The sequence below is a fragment of the Ptychodera flava genome, chromosome 6, assembly GCF_041260155.1.
Source record: "Ptychodera flava strain L36383 chromosome 6, AS_Pfla_20210202, whole genome shotgun sequence".
Lineage (NCBI taxonomy): Eukaryota > Metazoa > Hemichordata > Enteropneusta > Ptychoderidae > Ptychodera > Ptychodera flava.
The window spans coordinates 29,074,286-29,094,660 of record NC_091933.1 but is presented as its reverse complement, the minus strand read 5'-3'; the positions used below and the strand labels follow the sequence as shown (position 1 = coordinate 29,094,660).

Sequence of the window (20,375 nt, the reverse complement as noted above, 5' to 3'; positions counted from 1 at the left end):
TTTGTTTTTCGATTATAAATCGCATACAATAAATCTCATTCTGTCTTCAATTGCATTTTGACTGTCAACTCAGACCCCCTTATATGGCGTTATTATGATAACCTAGCCTTGGTAGTGAGATATAATATCGACATCATTATATGCTATTACATTTTTACGTATTCAGAAACCACAAAGCATTTTGAAATACATACAATATCAGCGGATGTTTATAATTATTACAAAATGCGTTGACTAATGTTACAAAACGCGATTTATTACAAAACGCTGATACCCTTGTTACAAATCGCGTAAACAATATTTTATTACAAAATGCTGATACCTTTATTACAAATGCGTAGACCATTTTATTACAAAATGCTGATACCCTTATTACATTTTGCGTAAGTTATTACAAAACGCGTCGTATTACAAAATGCCGCAGTACAAGGTTCGAAAACCAGACCCGAAGGCAAGAGAACTCAAAAATTCAACACTTGTGTCTCATTTTCATATGTTAGTGAATAGTTCGCCGTATTCCTTAACATGGTGATTGGCTCTATCTTCAACTAAGCTTATGGTACACTCTAAATCCATTTCACACGCTTTGTACCATCCTCTATTATCGCTTTGATTGCATGCTTATGGAAAAAATTAAATCACTATAGAAATTGTATTAGCGTCTGTTCGACATAACCTTGGGTCAGAATGAATACTACATTATTAATATACCGCCTTACTGTAACAATAAAATAAACGCTCTCATATCATTTGACAAGAAAGGTTACAATTTACATCCTCGTTGAGCATACCGCTCATTCCAAAAGGATGACTCACCCTGATCGGAGATCAAAACGCCATCATCGCAAGTGTCTATATATAACTATTACGTTGGTTTAAGTTGATCTCTAATACACTACGCAAAATTATGACGTGTGTAACATAAACTGTCCACGGCATTCCACAGCAAAAGTCTTTCAGCTGGGTGAGGTTTTTATACGATAATTCATTAGAGCGATTCGTTATGATTCCAGACTGAAGCTTAAAAGTTTACAAGCGATAAAATGTGAGAGCAATTAAGATGTCTTCTATGACGGAGAGCTGTATAAGCTGATGTAATGCGGACTTTCTACTGGTTGGAAGTAGTAGCTATCTTCCGATCCTTTCTCGCCTCGCTCTGAAATGTATCGCAGCTGTCCAACCACTGTTTCAAATTCCGGCCTTTCTGTCGGATCTTTGTGCCAACATTTTAGCATTACTTCATACCTGAAACGAAATCTTCGAAAGTAACTCCGTAACTCACACTCTTGTGCTCGCGAGAATTAAATTGATTTTAGCTTTTTTCATTATTGTATCTTACTTAGGTGCTGTCCAAAGTAGCAGGAATTATTATTCAGTTATCTCGACTGATGAAGTTAATGTCAATGAGACATATATGGAATTACTTATATGCGTATTTAGTACAACTGTTTCATCAAAATCCCGTGGTCTGTCATGTACTCACAAATCATCCGGGGCGTGGGCCGGCTGTGGCAGTCTTCTTCCTCTTTCCAAGTAGTTAGGTATGTCCCAGTTATCAATGCTGGAGTAGGGGAGCTCTCCTCGTGTCAACAGTTCCCACACCAACACACCGTACGACCACTGCAAAAAGGGTATTCCATAGTTTGAACAGTATAAAATATGCTGCGATTTTTAAACAACATTCAACTGTAGCTTGTTCTGGATCCTCGAGGGATTTGGTACTGATTATTGGGGTGATATCTAGATATTGGTAATTATTGACACTTTGAACAGCGGCACCACAAAGTGAATATCACGGAACGAAAGAGGGTGACATAGCGAAAGCTATCAAATGAAGGCGTGTTTCAGGGTGTACGTACCACGTCTGTTTTCACGTTGAATATACTCTTCTTAATACTTTCCAGTGGCATCCATCGAAATGGTAACTTGGCTTTCTTGTCTTCGCTGGTGTAGTATTCCCGTTCGTAAATGTCACGTGACAATCCGAAGTCCGACACTTTCACAGTCTCCGATTCATCAACCCTTTAAGAATTTCACATAGAATCACATGTAATTCACGTTATAAACTGCACGAAATGATGAAACACTTTTGACAGGAATATTGACACACGTTTGAATATTGGATTTGCTAAGTAAACAGAGTTGGTGAAAAACCAAACGCAGTAACTTTATTTAATACTTACATACAATTTCTAGCAGCCAGGTCACGATGTACGAATTTCAGAGTCGACAAATATGCCATACCTTGAGCAATTTGTAGTGAAAACGTCACAATCTTGCCAACGGTCAGTTCCTGCAAGTGCAAAAGGTAAAATAGGACAGCAGCCATGATGATCACAAATCGCCTTCAATGTATGGCAGACCTTGCAATAAATCGTATAATGTTTTTCTTGCAAGTGTTGTAAGGATGCTGATTAATACCGGCCTATAACTTGTTCTCCTGTTATACTTCGACCAATGATAGAATTCAGCCATCTTGCAACTCACCCTTTCAGGTTTCTCTATGAATGATTTCAGGTCGCCATGTTTCATGTAGGGAAGTACAATCATGGGACAGTCGTCGTCGTCAATGCAAACTCCGATCAGACTTAAGACGTTGGGGTGTTTGAAATCCTTCATCATTATTCCCTCTTCCAGAAATTTACGCACATCTTCTATGTCAGTGTATTCTGTGAAAGATTATCATGTTGCAAATTAAACTGGTAATGAAACAGTGAAAACAAAACTGCTCAAAATAAGGATCAAGTCAGTACTACTCGTATTCTCCTTTCTATTGTTAGCGATTTTCTGGGATAAATTGACCGGAACAGCTGCAAAGCACTCAAGGTAGTATGTCCGTCGAAACTGAAAGACTTAAACTTTTCCTCAAACTTTCCTCACTGAAACTTTCGACCATTTATTAACCAAAGCAAGTATAAAAATTGGGGGTCAATATGTAAAATTTGGTATTAGAGAGACAAAATACCTATGATTTCCCAATATTTGAAATTTAAAATTGCTGCCATCCCTATGTTATCTTTATGGGGAAAATAAAAGTTTCGATTTTGAAAAAGCAGGAAGTTGAAAACTTTTCTTTCATCGAGAGCTTTAAAATGAACCCCCACAAGTAGTAGATCAGGAGAGGATTGATACAATTTCAAAACCCGAATTTCTGTCCCCGAGGTGCGTTCTACCTTAATACAAAACCAAGTTCATATTATCTCTAACTTCTCTCAGTTGACGTAATTAATGATAATTTTAGAACCGGAGAGGGAGGGAAGGATGGTCGGTATTTCACAGACACATACAATGGCATACCCACACTAACATTACCGATACGTGTTGAGGTCACATCCCGAGAATCCATTCTGTACAGTTTTGATATTTCAACCGATACTTAGGTTTATTATTAACTGAAAAGTAGCCTAGCGAGTGTTCACCAAAATCAACAACAAAATGCAGAGCTCAGCATGCCTAATTCTAGCGATTCCAGTTTAGCGGCTTGGTATCATCAACCTGGGACAAATATACCTAACATCAACTGAACGGTAAGTACTTACAGGGCCAATGGCAGTATCTTTTGATAAATTTTCATTATGTATATTGAATAATGCACTTACTTAGATTCGCTTTCTTCTTCTCGATACAGTATGTTGAAATACAGAATATAGCATTGACAAATGTTCAACGCATGCAATTGTTGACATTATAAACTCCAGTCCGAACCAATTCAGTAATCAACAACAATCACGCATACAGAATGGTCTGACTTGATAAAGAATTGCACTTCGAAATGAAACACATTAACACATTAAATAGACAATGTACGATACACCCACTTTTCAACGATTTCACGGCAACTTTGAAGCTTCGTTTGGCATCTTCGTCTAAAAGATCGCCAAGCAGCACTCTTCCAAATTCTCCTGAAAAGGGAGAAGAAGACAGTGTATTTAAATCGATTATTTTCTAATTAATCAACCAAAAATAACTCTAACATTTGCTACTGCTAGCACATTGTACCATTAACGATGCTGCAGGTAAATATCGTTCAATGGAAAGGTACATTTCCGCGGCACAGTGTTGGTAATAACGAAGAAGTCGATTTCAATCTACCTTTGCCGAGGACTTCACCGCTGCTCAGTTGAATTCTGCTACTCTCGATCAGCACATCTTGTATCTGTAGACGAGTTTCCTCATCCAGCTTGTCCATCAGCGTCCCCTTGTCTTCGCCACGGTAAAACAAACAAACAAATAAATGACGTGCCCGATCCTATAAGTCGTCAGAAGAGTCATTCAGAAAGTACGTATCTAAGAAGTTATTAGGATATCAACCATATTTTTCGGATAGAGAAATTAAAACAAAAAACATGTTAGTTTAATACGGACGTGAAACAGGATAACAACCTTATCATTTGTATGAATAGTGAAAGTGAAAGTTCTTTGACCGAAGAAGCTTGAGGAAACAAAGATAAGGCATGTTTTTCAAAACGCATCTTTTACGTTTTGATAAGCTAATAAGTGTAACCTAAATTTATCGTACAATAGAACCAAAAGTCATTGAGTGGTAAGAAATGTGGGATAAAAGAATTGCATATCGCTCTATCCCAACAAGAAATTTCCAGTTTTCCATTTTTTACGGTTGAGCGACAATACAGCACTATCCAGCGGGTTAGACTTTGTTTAAGGTTGCATTTAACGTTGGAAAACTATATAGTTATATATTCCTTACGTTCACTATAATGTGGTGACCTTATCTTTTAACGGCGTGTTAGTAATTAAAAATTGTCTTTGTACATTGAACACCTATTACCTGGTCATGAGGGCTATAGCGCCCGTCTATTACCCCGAGGGGCCGTGTGTTAACAGAAACACATCGCTATTCCCTGAGGCTGTAGGCCGAGGGGTATAGCGATGTGTTTCTGGTACACACGGCCACGAGGGGTAATGAACAGGCGATATAGTCCGAATAAAGACCAGGTTATAGGTGTTTTATGACACATCACACGCTCATGTTGTATTATGTTATAGTTTTTAATATGTTTTCATATTTTGCACCGCAACAATCAATTGTGACAAGTTTATTTGGCGATATTTCCACAATGCTTTATACAGTTGTACGTGGTACCACTTTTTTTCAAAGAATATCCTAAGCATAACTAACAACAATCCTTGGTTGCACTTGAATCTTTTTCGTCGATGAGCTGTTCAAGTTCTATGCTGTTGGAATGTTGGAAACTGTTGGAAAATATGTTTTAGAGAGACCTCGTCGCTCATCCTGGACGCACATCACGTTCTAGTCAACTGCCATTGTTGCAAAGTTGCAGACGACACTATGGTCACGTGACCGGACACTTTTTCAAATTTGGTCTGAACTATTTCCCTAGGGAAATAGCTTTTAAAAAATGTCACTTTTGTCGATTCAGTGGGGACCAGACGTCTCTATTTTCTCTTCACGTGACATATTCTGTCGCATCGCGACACGGATTGGGCATGTGGTGTGTTATAAATACATATACGTACACACACCTTTGCTGCTAAGATGTAAGTAAGCTGCGCCTCCATCGAAGGAAACGCTCTGGTATGCCCCGGGAGAAGACCGCATGGTCTCGTATTCGGTTTGGCGGGACTTATCGTGTTGACCGTCGACTCCTTCCGAACGCCGCCTAATGCGGCGCACTACAGAGTAGATGACAACACCTACGGCGAAGAGTACCAGAAAAATGACACCGACGGCGATAGCGATGATCCAGGCCTCGAAGGGTAACTTCGTATCTTTATAGTCAATGTAACCGATTAGGTAACTGTTGCCGCCGACCCCGACTTGTACCTACGCGAAAACAATCAAACGTCGACTCATTTGAGGCTGTTATTGACCAGAGTATACAAGTTCAGTAAAACATTCAAATGGGCTGAGAGGAAATGTCTCACACCTGTTTGGTCGACGCTTTCATTCGTGATAGATATTCAATTCTTACGTTACATCGATACTTGAGGAGAGATTGTGATTGATGTATCTTCTTAGTGCAGAGCACCTTTTCATTGCCTTTCCTTAATTTACATCGTTTCGCCAACAAAGTGATACAATTAATCAACATTGACAGTTATGCCAACCATGTCTATACTTGCGAAATACCGACCGACATAAAAAGTCTATACTTTGTCTATACTTTCCAAAAACTCTTACTGCTTTCTTTACAACACATATTGTTATCCCCGCTATTCGTCACAACGAAATAAACTCATCCTGACTTAGATGCAGTTTTTTACATGGAAAAAATACGCATCTCACAGTGGCCAGGTGATCATATTGCCAGTGTAAGGCTGCACCGCAACACATCGCATAGTACATAATTCATATAGTCCTCAATTGAAATCGACCTGCTTACAGACATATCTGCGAAACTGTTCCAGACATGAAAAGTCATGAGAAAATGGCCACCCTGTAGCCATATCGGATCATATCATGCACACACGTTATCAAACACATATGCATTATAGTTCAACATACTTCCTATACAGTTTAGAGAGACCTGTTCATATATACCTGTGTCCAAGGAATTTTGAATCTGAATATGAAAAGTTACTCGAGAAAATGACTGCCTGACAACCATATTGGACCGAACCGCAAAAAACTTTCCTTGCCTATGTATGTCATAGTAGATTATCGTTCTACCAGCTTTGGACGACCAAATTGGCTTTTATCGCAACACAAATTAAGAATGCATATTTATGTCACAATACATTATCATCGTACCAAATTTGAATTATATCAGTCCTGACGTGTCTCAGTAATGGCTCTAGATGTGAAACATTCACAACGGAATAGCCATCCGGCAGCCTTTTTGAGTTGTATTGTGATACAAAATAAATTCGGTCAAGGTGGGTCTTATAGTTATTGCTGTGGATGGTCATGAGCCCACTTTGTTGGTCCTCAGACTTTGTTCTCGGGGACTATTAAAGAAGATTATTCACTCTATTGTTTGCCAGCAACTTCCAAAATCTGAATATTCGATTATAAACCCTGAGAGAAAAGCACATACACGTAGGCCTAACTTGAAGTCTCAAAAGTTTGCATCACTTTACTGAAACATAAGGACTTTAAGTTCAAGTATATATCAAATTCAAGATATAATAATTTGCAATTGAAGATCTGCATACATTTGTGTCAGGAAACTGACAGGCTATTTCAAGAAGTGTGAGTGAAGAAAAAATAATAAACATCTCTGTGAAATGCTTGCAATGTTCTCAGCTATGTTACGGCAAGAACGTTAGGCAATAAATTAGATTAATCTCAGATACTCACCAAAACATGAGGAAAACCGTGGCTCTCCAAGTACTCGCTTCTCACTGGCGGTTCACTTGATGGCGGTGTACATGTCAATTGTGTGCGATAGAGGGAAATAATCGGAGTGCAGTAGGCAAGTCCTACCTCGATAGTTATGTCGTTTCTTGTGGCACCACAATCTAGTCTTTCGCCCTGGATGGGAAGAAATTAGAAAAGCATCATAAACGACTATTGTCAATGTCAGGCTGGTTATGCTCATCTCGCATGCTGTGATTTTTCACGATTCGCTCAGGTTCGCTTCGGGTTCGATTCGCTTATATTTATTTGATCCGTGATGTGTTGTTTGTATAGGTAACAAACGGTATATATGTGACAATAATTGACTTAATTGCTGTACCTTAATAACGAGATAGTCATTTTTGCCAGGATTGTAAAAGACGATATTCCCTGCACCACCGAACATGTAATACACGGGGTCTCTGGCCACTGAAATGGTAGTATATTTAGCGTCCAAATGATCTTGGATAACAGACGGTAGCCATTCCTGAACATTGTCAAGTACAAATCCGATTCTGAATTCACAGACTTCCCCAATGGCGTAGTGGTAATCTCGTTACATTCATTATCATTGCTGTCAATGCTTCGTCTAGCTCTGGTGTCATTCAGAAAACCTGAGATTACAATTTTCGGTGAAGGGACACGCATGAAACGTTGAATTCTTTACCGCGCATTCCTAGAGAGTGAGAGACAGAAGATGTACATAACAACGGTTATATTTGTCCATACATATTTACACATACATACATACATGCATGCATACATACATACATACATACATACTACATACATACATACACATACATACATACATACATACATACATACATACATACATACATCATACATACGTACATACGTACATACGTACATGTACGTACGTATGTACATCCATCCATCCATCCATCCACCCATCCAACAGACAGACAGACAGACAGACAGACAGACAGACAGACAGACATACATACATACATACATACATACATACATACATCCATCCATCCAGAAAGACAGACAGACAGACATACATACATACATACATACATACATCATACATACATACATACATCTATCCATCCATCCATCCATCCATCCAGCCATCCATCCATCCATCCAGACAGACAGACAGGACAGACCGACAGACAGACAGACAGACAGACAGACATAAATACATACATACATACATACATACATACATACATACATACATACATACATACATACGTACGTACGTACGTACGTACGTACGTACGTACGTACATACATACATACATACATACATACATACATACATACATACATACATACATACATACATACATACATACATACATACATGCATACATACATACATACGTACATACATAAGTACATACATACGTACATACATACATACATACATACATACATACATACATACATACATACATACATACATACATACATACATACATACATACATACATACATAACGTATCAAAAGCAGTAAGCCATAAGTCAAAAGAGCACAAAACGCAGTGCTAACTTTGCAAGACATCCGACCAACTGCTCCAGTAATATGATAAAAAATCATAGGCGCTCTTTTGGCCTAAAAGATAACCATGTGTCATACAAGTATGTTGGTTTCTTTTAGCTGGCAAAGATCCATTACAGACCAGTAAACCGTGAAATTGGAATGGCGGGTGCGAGCTGACAATACACTCACTTTAATCATTCTTGATACAATGAACATTATTTTATTGATTTGATAGTTTCCTGTAAAGTTTGATGCGTAAAAGAGGCAGTTTCACCAAAATCATTAACTGCTGTGCCAGGTGGCCTTCTACAATCGTGTACGAGACAGACACCTGCCGTCTTAGGTTTTGTACCGCACCTAAGGCAATAATATTGTAATTTCATCATTTATTACAATATAGCACCTGTAACGAATTTCAGTCAAACTGGTCTGTGTTTTTCTACCGCCTGTTATTATTAGAGTAGTGGAGAACACATTGTAACAGTTGTCTACCCCTACATATATTGTATTCGCAACAACATTAGTACAATCGGCTATGTGAAGCTATTCATGATGCCATCACGACAAAAATCCATATCAGGTCAGAAGGGGAACCTCACGGACCAAGGCTCAATAATTTTAATCATGGGGAGAAGTGGAGGGTCAGGCAGCTACCAAGGTTTAGCCAGTTATTTTCATTAAACATGCATATTAGGAATTTTCTGAAGTGAAAATGCTTAATGACTTTTAATAATATTATTCCATACTATCATTAATGTATATAGTAGGTTTTATCAACTTTGGTCTGGTTAATTAAGAATAATATATCCTTAATTAGGAAAGTTCGTTAAATTTACAAATGAGGAATTGGCTGAAGTGAAAATGCTTAGTGACATTCAATAATAATATATCATAGTATCTTTAATATGCATACCAAGTTTCGTCAATTTTTGTCATTTCATTCAGATATATATCCCAAATCGGAAAAGTTCATTAAATATGCAATCTAGGAATCGGCTGATGTAAATACTTAATGACTCTCAATAATTTGTATCATAGTATATTCTATGTACATAGTAAGTTTCGTTAACATTGGTCGAGTCAATCAAGATAATAAACCTAAATTAGTGAAGTTAAGTTAATATGCAAATTATAATTTGGCTTACGAAAAAATGCTTAATGACTTTCAGTAAATGTTAAATCATAGCATCTTCAATAGAAATACTAAGATTCGTCATTTTCAGTCAGTCAATTCAGATATATATCCCTAATTAAGAAAGTTCATCAAATATGCAAATTATTAATTATTTTTCACGTCACACCTTTGTGTCTCTCATGGTTGATAAATCTTTGTGTGATCAACATTTGTTGCAAATCTCATCAAATTCCGTGAAACCGTTCTCACTATGTGTCTGTTTTATTCTAAAATCATTAATTATGCAAATAGGCTTGAAATAGCAAGCCATACCCGCCAAAACTAATCAGTTCTTGCCTTTCTCAAACAAAATCTGAGTACCAGATTTGATTTAGATCTGATGAGTCGTTTTTGCAGATATCAGGCCCACAGACAGAGACACAGACATAGACAGACAGAAATCGCTACGACATAGCTCACGTCTGTGAACACGTGAGCTAAAAATGCGAGAAGCCACGTGGTCGGGTTCAGATGAATGATGATTGGTTGCCAAGTAGCATCATCAGGCCAACTGAGAGAGTGAATTTTAAGCATAGCTCAAAAAGTTACTACTCTTCACATGTATGTTCAATGCAGAAACTCACAGATATACACATGTTAGTGATACATTTCGATACCAATACTAAGGAAAGTCTTCGAAAGTTTACATCTCATCTTGGTGACTTCATGTCAAAACCGGTATTTAAAAGGAAATGTGCACGATTTTGAAGTTCAGTACATTTAAAAATAAGTGACAAGTTCAAACTCGCATGCATTAACATATCATAGAACATTGCCCGGTGACTGTCATGTCTGAGCAACGCCTTTGATACCGAAGAAGTCTTTGGAACAAAATGTTTACCTTATGGTCATATTTGATGGCATACGGACGAAAATGCGAATTAGGTGAGGTCAAGCTCCCTTAATGTTAAATGTCATGATCTCTATCGATACTTCTCCGATAAAAAACTTTCACATCCTATCATTCTGCTTTATAGTCACTCTCTGTCAATTTTATTTGAATATAATACATCGCTCTATGTTACATCATCGTACCGAAGATGGACAAGCAGACATAAGCACACACATTTAGACAGCGGTACGAAGTACAACAATGGGTTGCACACCGGATCCCTTGCCATGCGTATGACAAACAGGTAACGCCGTGTGGTATCCTGTAGTCTCGAGAGAGAGTACTCACCTTTTCAAACACTAACTTTGCACCGAGGCTAATCTCATATCTTATGCCACATTTTCACACTTACAGTGATTCGAAGCTTTCTGTGGACCATGGAATAAGTGGAAAGAGTGGCAACGGGTATTGTTTAAGCGTGAAGCGGTTACGTAACCCATCCATGTTCACCTCGCCTAAGGTTGCTCTCGCCTCTCTTTTCCGAAGAGTGCCGACCATGCATCCTTCGGTAATTTTCAGATTTTTCGCCAATTATTTAACGAAAGTATGTTAGGCAAAGTTTGTGTTGTTGTTGTCGTGTGGTGTTGAGCGGAATTGACGTGCTGGCGAAAACGGGAGTGTTTTGAGCTTCAGGAAAGTGAGTTTTACCGTTTTAAAAATTCCTCTCATATTTTTATGAATATATAATGAGTGTGTTTGAACCAAATTTGAAAGTCTTTTATCGATACTGTCTGGTTTTACTCAATGGTTTACGGTCAGTCATACCGTCTTTTACACGTGCGTCAAGGAAGGACATGTTTATGAAACTGCTGGCGTGTTATCTTTTGATTGGCGTGAAGCAGTGTTTCTGGCCTGAGAGCTCACAAAGTAACTATGGTTGCTACGCGACTGGAAGTACGATGCCATCTCGTCGTATTTTTCGCATAACCTCGTGTTATTATCAACCTCAAACAAAGTCTCCAAAAGTTTAACACCTTTGAAGCTCATTTTAATATGAAAGCCAATAGTCTACCGAGACGACCATGGAACAAAAGGCATGCCAGCGTTGCCACTCTGTCTATGTTCCTCTGTGAATAAGGGAAAAAACTGGCGTTGCACACAATAGTGGTTACCCGGACATTTGTGTGCCGAATCGACCCGTCTCCTAGGGTATATTATTCCTCTACAAGAGGTGGCTTCTCACCATTGTCTGTGTCGAAGTCTCTCCACCCCACTCTCTGTCAGTCTGTTTTTCTCTACATTTGTAAGGCTTTATTACCTACTTACAACAAATCGATGTTCTTAATTTCTACTTACTGTCTCAAGTTGGTCGTCAGCAGTTCCATTGACGTACACAACGACGACAAATAAAGGTCTGGCGATGGAATCCAGATTAGTACCCTTGACATACTGGAACTCGCCTCCCCTGTTAAATAAAATGAATTATTATGTATAGTTGTATTCCATGTCGCAAGTTAAAAAATTAAACCCTGTATTTTTTCAGGTTGATATGCAAATTAGCAAAAGCGAAAGTAATCCCTGTTTTTTTTACATAAAAGTAACATCTGACGTTTGTTCCCCATTCATTCAAATGACGTCAAAGGGATACTTCTAATACCAAATTCTGCGCATTTTTACATACAATGTGTTCAAAATCGTAATTTACCGGATTAATACCAAACTGGCAAACTGATATCTTTTATCAGGTCTAATGTATGATTATCGAGTATACAAATTGTAGTAAACAAGGTCTTTTTCGTTAACATAACTTCAGTATCCCTCAAAATGCTGCGCGAGGTCATGGGATTCCGACATATTGACTCAATGCGAAATTTACTTGATATTGAATATTACTGCAATAGAAACTATATGTTACCAATCAACAAAAAAAAATCTAGAGTGATATATTGGTCAGAGAAAAAATGTGACTGTGAATTTAGACAAAGCTGAAGATTGTCCCAAATTTTCAGTAAGTTAATGTAAACTGTGATTTCTGAAAATGCTTCCAGCCACAGATATTTCCCCCTCAAAATAACATTGTGTTCAGATATTTGTTGTATTGAATCAATCGTCATTTGCCAAGACGTGCACTTACCCGACAAACGTCCTAAGCGGAAAAATAGAGTCGATAAATGGATTCTCGAGTAGGTGAACCGCCGGAGTGATGCCAGAGTAAAGTCGTCGTACAAGTTGATAAAGACGAGTGATTGTGTAGGCTTAGCTACTTCAGGCGTTAAACAAACCAACCGTTCGTCAGTGGAGTAATCCCTGTTAGGAGAAACTCTCCAAGTAATTGGTAGAATAAGCAGAAAATGAGTGGCAGCTCATTTTCAAACCTTTGTTCTTTTGACAAGATGATTGAAGTCGCCATCAAAGTGTTGGAGTAATGGCCCCGAAAGTATACATGAAGTCCATGCGTCTCACGGACGACTAACTATAACAAACGACTCAACGTGAGTGCATCTGTACTGTGCTGACGTTCTATTATAACAACTGTATGGACGAGTTCATGAAAGGACAGCAGTGAACCGAAAAACTACTACGTCCCATAGAGTGTGTACACAAATCAGCGAGTCTACTATAATATACCTACAGAGACGCGTTTATTAAGCAATACAAATTAAGATGTTGATGGAATGTGCGTTGTAAAATTAAAAATCATTCCTATCTATTGAAAGGACATTTCATATATTTTTTACTCGAACAAAACCCTAACTGATGACTTGAACATAACCATTTATTCGATTCTAAATATTTATCGCTATCTTTGACAAAACTCTCCAAGGGACACAATGGTAGATTGGTCTTTAATTGTCATCATTTTCAGTAAATATTCAATAACAGTTTAACTGACATTATTAGCTCGCACGTCCTCCCAGCGATGACAACGTCGTGATAATTTCCGGACAGAAGATGATTTCCCGATATTTCAAGCAATGTTCCTCCAGCTTGTGGTCCTTTAAGAGGTGAAAAACTTTTGAAAGTCGGAACCTGGAAAGAAATTCATTCTTTGTAGTTAACGGAGGAACAGTAACGTTATTCGTTGATAAACAAATAACAGCCAATTGTTGTATGATTATTTAAAAGATAAGTTTCTTCTAAATGGTAGATTGTTTGAAATCTGATGTGCGACCGCAATACTGCAATATTTCTCGACAAGTTCTGAGGTGACAACATCCTTTTTAATTATAATTCGTCGTGTTACATAAGAGTCGTTAAAGGGCAATACCATGAAAGAAAGTCTGGAAAAATGGACTTGCCCAACGGATAACCAACGGTACTTAGTGATTATAACATTATAACTCGTGTGCAGAACATAAGTAATCCACTTCAAAGATGTCATACTCTCGATGACCATCACACCATAGGATCTGAAGCAACATGCAACAGTTGTCTGTAAATTGATACTTTTCTCTGAAATAATTGCCAAAAGTGTGCACTTAATTTACAAGTACCGATCAACATCACTTCTAATATTCGTCAAAATTCATATTAAATATATGCGAGGTTTACATAGTTCATATTTCCAACTATTTGACATGAAACTCTAATATGATTGTCTGGAAATATATGTTAGCTTCTTCAGATTTGATGGAATCATCTTTGGCATGCAGGTTCAATTGAAAATATCGTGAAATATACATACTAGCGATTAACTGCAATAAAACTGCTATTTTCTAACTAGTTCCATATTCATTCAATTTTAAAAGCAATATGCAATCCATTTGGTTCCTTTAATATTCACTTACAACAAAATCGATCTCCTCTGTAGAATTAAGCCAAAGTACAGCAGGTCTAATGTTGGAGTCGGTGTATCGTAACGACACAATCCCTTGCTCTTCTGGTATTTCCGATGAATTGACATTACACTGAAATCTGTGAAGCAGATGCGACATGAATGCCTATTTCCTTTGAAGGAAAAGAGGCTACAGCTTTTTATAATCACATACACAGACAAATAGAAGACAGACTAGCAACGAGTATTGTTCAAGGTGTGAAGCGTTTACGTAAGCCCTCCATGTTCGCCTCGCCTCAGGTAGCTCTCGCCTCTCTTTTCCGAAGAGTGCCGACCATGCATCCTTCGGTAATTTCCGGATTTTCGCCAATTTTTAAGCGAAAGTATGTTCGGCAAAGTTTGTGTTGTTGTTGTCGTGTTGTGCTGAGCGGAATTGGCATGCTGGCGAAAACGGGAAAGTTTTGAGCTTTGGGAAAGTAAGTTTTACCATTTAAGAGTTCCTCCCACTTTTTTATGAATATATAATTAGTGTGTTTGAACCAAATTTGAAAGTCTTTTATCGATACTGTCTTGTTTTACTCAATGGTTTACGTTCAGTCATTTATCGTCTTTTAAAAGTAAGTCATCGAAAAACGTGTTTATGAAACTACTGGCGTGTTATTTTTTTGATTGGCGTGAAGCAGTGTTTCTGCCCAGAGAGCTCACAAAGTAAGTATGGTTGCTACGCGACCGGCAGCACGATGCCATTTCGTCGTACTTTTCGCATAATCGGTGCAATTATCAACCACGAACAAAGTCTCCAAAAATTCTAACACCTGTGAGGCTCATTTTAATATGAAAAGGCCTTTGTCTATCGAGACGACCATGGAACAAAAGGCATGTAGCGTTGCTAGTCTGTTTTTATTTGTCTGTGTCTTATACAAGTATTTAAGAACTGGAAATTTGGATTGAATATTTACTGTCCAATCTTGTCTGGAAATACTCTCATTTGCTCAAGCGCACGACGTATACATATCACACACTCCTTAGAAGAGAGAATTCGCACTTTCTAGGATAGTTCATCACTGACTGGCAACCCACTGTCAAGGTAACCGTCAAAGTATTCCGTAAGAGTTACATGTAACCATGCAGTTATAAGCATAACGTATGGATACATCGGTGCTATGCACAAGTGCATTTCAAATGTGTGAAAAATATAATATTCTATGAATTATAAACATGGCAAGCAATGTTGAACTTGAATCCAGAACTTGATGATCTTAGTGATGTGAAAATTAATCAGGACATCAAGAAGAGGTAAATAATAATAAGAATAATATATCACGACATAGACATGCAGCTATTCTTGGCTTCATCAAAGAACGCCAGAAGACAATTTTATAAAAAAGACTGGATATGATTGATGTGTTTCAGAATAAAAAGACGACGAACACGTTTATCATTGCAAAAATAATGATTACTTTGTTTAATCCACGAGAAAGGAAGAAGGTTTATTTAAAAGCAAGGGGACATTGTATAGCCCCTCATGGAGTTGTGGGCATAGCACTGACAGAGACCAAATACATTAAGACTACGTAGTTATAGAATAGTATTTTAGCCCTAAAGGGATCCATCGTCTGAACTGCGCCTGTGCGAGATTCTTGTTTACAATAATGTATTTCTTGCACGATATCAAGATGCACCTCATCATCATAGCTATAATATACGATGATAGATTATGACAGACATGTTTTAACTGTCATCAATCACCAGTGTGCCTTGGATACATTGTTGCCATGGATCGTATGGGTCCGATACGACCTTTGAGCGCAGTTCCGAAGACTGTATCCCTTTAACGGAGTACTAGATAAGTGCACATTTTTGGTCACCAATGCATCACGTGATTACCATGTGACCTTGATAGAGTTCTGCGTTGCCACTTAATATCCAGTCACGTGACACTGTGTAACAGTCAGTGATCACTATCCAAAAAAGTACTATTTCCCTCTACTTTACTTTCATTCTGTCGAGTTTGGATTCACGACTTTAAAGGGACCCCTAGAAGAAGATTGTAACATCTTTGATGAAGCTCTTTGGCAGAATTGGAATTTCTATTTCATAATTTTTAAAGTATTGCACACTTTCACTCTCATGGAGTAGAAAAGTAGCTTTTCCGGATTACATTTGGTTTTGAAATTGTGGGACAGGTTTGACTGGTACTATTTAGTGATAGCTCACTCAAGGGTCCTTGTTCTAACATCGTTATATTTTAAAATTTTGTTCCAGCAGGTCCTTTCATACATGGTGTGGACCCTTTGTATTTTGCACCTGCGGATTTTGTTATCTTGTATACGTTTTATTGCTTGATTCGTTTGAACGTCATATTGTCGTAGATTGAATGGGGTAGACATGTATGACTACGCAGAATAGCAAATACGTAAATGCACCATGGTCTGGCACAAAGCTGTAACCTCCACAAATGTAATAATCTCCACAATGTAATATCAACCACAATTGTAATAAAATCAACCACAAATAGTCAACCATAAATGTAACAACCCGCAACCACAAATGTAATAAACAAATTAACCATAAATGTAATAAACTCAACCATGAATGTTATAAACTTGAACTTGCATATGTGATCATTTGTTTATCAATGCCCTGAGTAAATAATAACTTTAACAAGACTAGTGTAATGTTATTGCATACTTTCCTGAAACTAGGTTTCCTTTCCGAAACACAGAATAGAATACTTTGAGAACGCTATCAGAAAACGGCGAGGTACTGATCAAACCGTTAGATAATGGAAGTGGAACAGCAGTTCTAGATACTGATAATTACATAATAAGGAAGCATCAAAATAACTCATCAACCAGTGATACCACACAAAAATTATGACTGATGACTCAGAGCAAATAACAGAGAAATATAAAACCTTATAACAGAAACTTACGACACAAAACATGGTGACGAGAACATATATTTCAATCTAGTAAAAAACAATACGAACACTGCCTTGAACACAGTAGAACAAAATTAGACATCCTGGAATCCCTAGTGAAGGAACAAACTTCAAGTGGGACAACATAGGAATACAGACAATCTATCGATTATTCCACACAATTTATCCACTGAAGACGAATTTGAGGCAATTGATTTAGAAAGTACGGAAATTTTCGAAAAAACGGCGTTAAAGGATCGTAGTGTTATACAATCTTCCCCACTCTGGAGTAGAGACTGCACTGTCATTCATATTACAACTGTGTCTCGCCGTGGCCAATCAGTTCTATACACAAAACAGTGAAATGTAAAATACACTTTCAAATATACGTAAAAACACACTAAAACGCAAACAATCAAGATATAAATAATGTGTGGAGTTGCTTTCCTTATTACATAGATCAATATTTAAGGGCTAATTCCTCAATTGCAACGACAAAATAAATTTATTACATTATGGTTGATAAGTATTACATTTATGGGTTTTTTTTTATTACATTTATGGTTACCATTTATTACATTTGTGGTTGGTGTTTTTATTACATTTATGGTTGATTTTTGTTACATTTATGGGCGATATTACATTTATGGGGGCATTTTATTACAATTGAGGTTGATATTACATTTGTGGAGATTATTACATTTGTGGAGGTTACAAAGCTTCTTCAAGCTAGAAAAGCTAATACCCTACCTGTATCTCCATTCATCCAGAATAGTGTCGTATTCATAGACCAGACCATGAATTAAGTACATTATTGGACATATGAGATGGTCACTGATATACAAAGAGAGTAAATCCTCGGTAACACTCAGTGCCTTCTCTGTTGTAACGTATATCAGCATCTTGGTAGTACCAATGCGTAGACCGGATCGTGGAGAAAACTGTGATAGCAAAAGGCCAATGGACACTGTAGGATAATTCGCTCCTGATTACGCACAAAATACTAGTAAACGACGCGCAAAGAAAATGAATTCGTTCATTTAAGACCACGTGATCTGACCAACGGCTATTCATGATGAACTGAATGTGTTCCTGTGTTCTAAAAATGAAGTCCGTACATCTTTAAAATGTATTGTTTTCTAATACAGATACGAATCCCACCCTGTTGATTCCACACATTAACCTGTATGACATTTTGCAATATCACCACAGATATCGAGCTCATCATTAAACTTTACGGTCAGGAAGGCACTGTAATTAATTACTAGTTTAATTGAAATTGCTCAGTAATTTCATTAATATCACCCTGATAATGAATACTATATTTTTCCTTGTTTTTGACAGATATCGTCAAATATTTAATGTAGGCTCTTATATGAAACTTACAAAATTACTGATAATTGCGACATGTCGTAAAAATGTCATGTTATGAATGCTTCAAGCAAGTCTATACAACTTAAATCATGTCATTCTTGTTTTGCCCCTTTATCTATTAATGCAAATACAAAAGAAACCGTCTGTGGAGAACATGCCCTAACTCATTATCAAAATCTAGGAATCCAACTGTTGCAGATTCTATCGGCAGTTTACGAGAATTTGATGAATAAATATAAAATCAGTAGTCATGCTGATATAGCTTTCATTATTTACAAGAAAAGTCCAAAGCTAACAAGATGTTTGGACAGTACGACTAGTGAACATAATAAAGGATACCTGCATCACTTCATCATGGAGGGGGAAAATCAACAAAATCTATGTGTTTCAAACACAACGTTTTAACAAAACCTACATGTTTTCAATCACAATGTTTCAACAAAGTCTACGTGTTTTCAATCACAATGTTTTCGAATCTAAAACGTTGACGTTCGTTTGCAATATCGTCGACAGAAACAAACACACAATTACTTTTAGCTCCCTGTGAATTTTCATGTATAAATATGGTGAAACGCAATTGTCGCTCCTCTTGTCTTTATGCTGCTTTGTGTAACATACTTCTAAGCCATATCTTATGGTGCTCACTCTGCAAAGTCTTTCCAAGGACAACGTTACACTGATATGTAGTGTTGTCTTCCGCTAATGACATTCAAGCAAACACATGACTTCATAGAATCGTAACCTACCCGTATTTAAGATTTCTTACCGTTAAATTGAAGCTGCCGACAAGGTCAATGTAAAGACATGATCGATGAATCTGAAGTTTTGGGTATTCATAAAACGAAGCAGCCTCAGCTTGTAGCCATTCACCGCTCAAACACTCGGCTTCCATGGTGCACCTGTGTACAGAAAAGGGCATATTAGGTAATTGAAGTTTTCTAGACAACTGGAACATTTGAAACGTAGAATGGAAAGAACACACACTCTTGGTCTTGTCAATGCGAAAATTGTGTTATCATGACGATAGTTTTTGCCGTAATAACAGCTTTCGCGGTATACATATATTATTCTGTATTATTCTTACGTTTGGGCAAGTGCGTTTCTTGAGTCAAATTCGCTTCTTAGACTGCTCATGCCATAGCAACAACATAAAACAGTTGGATAAAAAGAGTGTGTGGTGTCAGGAGTGTTGCGCTTTCCCTAACCATAGAGCCGAATGACATCAATTTGTGAAGAAGTCCTTCAGGCATCACGCGACTTTGTCTCGTGTTTGATCATCACAAATGAGACTCATGCTGATAAGACCTGGGGATATCGTGTAAAATATCTGTAAATCAAATACCCACACTCTGAATCCTACAAACTAAAGGAAACCATTACATTTGGGCCCTATTTTTACACCGTCAAATAAAATATAACAGGACTCAAATTTTAGTTGCACCGGGATAACAATTAATTAC

At 37.5% G+C, this 20,375-nt stretch overlaps 2 protein-coding genes across 2 annotated transcripts; both read right to left on the bottom strand.

Annotated features, from left to right (window-relative positions):
• Positions 1 to 722: 722 nt before the first annotated feature.
• On the bottom strand, positions 723 to 7,727 carry LOC139134427 (hepatocyte growth factor receptor-like). Its single transcript, XM_070701289.1, has 10 exons — positions 7,662 to 7,727; positions 7,283 to 7,456; positions 5,506 to 5,806; positions 4,093 to 4,203; positions 3,819 to 3,902; positions 2,488 to 2,669; positions 2,184 to 2,293; positions 1,860 to 2,022; positions 1,484 to 1,620; positions 723 to 1,245 (listed from the first exon to the last, which is right to left on the bottom strand). Exons 1-10 carry the CDS (start codon positions 7,725 to 7,727, stop codon positions 1,068 to 1,070), a joined length of 1,506 nt encoding a protein of 501 aa, XP_070557390.1. The 3' UTR covers positions 723 to 1,067.
• Positions 7,667 to 19,810, bottom strand: LOC139134321 (plexin-A1-like). Its single transcript, XM_070701205.1, has 7 exons — positions 19,682 to 19,810; positions 18,292 to 18,482; positions 14,632 to 14,758; positions 13,737 to 13,873; positions 12,978 to 13,150; positions 12,200 to 12,308; positions 7,667 to 7,997 (listed from the first exon to the last, which is right to left on the bottom strand). The coding sequence occupies exons 1-7, from the start codon at positions 19,805 to 19,807 to the stop codon at positions 7,985 to 7,987; spliced, it is 876 nt and encodes a 291-aa protein (XP_070557306.1). The 5' UTR covers positions 19,808 to 19,810; the 3' UTR covers positions 7,667 to 7,984.
• Positions 19,811 to 20,375: the final 565 nt, after the last annotated feature.

Coding starts and splice junctions, on each gene's coding strand:
- LOC139134321 (XM_070701205.1), bottom strand. CDS start 19,807: ATGGAAGCCGAGTGTTTGAGCGGTGAATGGCTACAAGCTGAGGCTGCT. Junction 18,483..19,681: donor TCGGCAGCTTCAATTTAACG/GTAAGAAATCTT, acceptor TTGCTATCACAG/TTTTCTCCACGATCCGGTCT. Junction 13,874..14,631: donor CAGAGGAGATCGATTTTGTT/GTAAGTGAATAT, acceptor ATTTCTTTCCAG/GTTCCGACTTTCAAAAGTTT.
- LOC139134427 (XM_070701289.1), bottom strand. CDS start 7,727: ATGTTCGGTGGTGCAGGGAATATCGTCTTTTACAATCCTGGCAAAAAT. Junction 4,204..5,505: donor CTTACATCTTAGCAGCAAAG/GTGTGTGTACGT, acceptor ACCGTGGCGAAG/ACAAGGGGACGCTGATGGAC. Junction 3,903..4,092: donor CGGTGAAGTCCTCGGCAAAG/GTAGATTGAAAT, acceptor CTCCCTTTTCAG/GAGAATTTGGAAGAGTGCTG.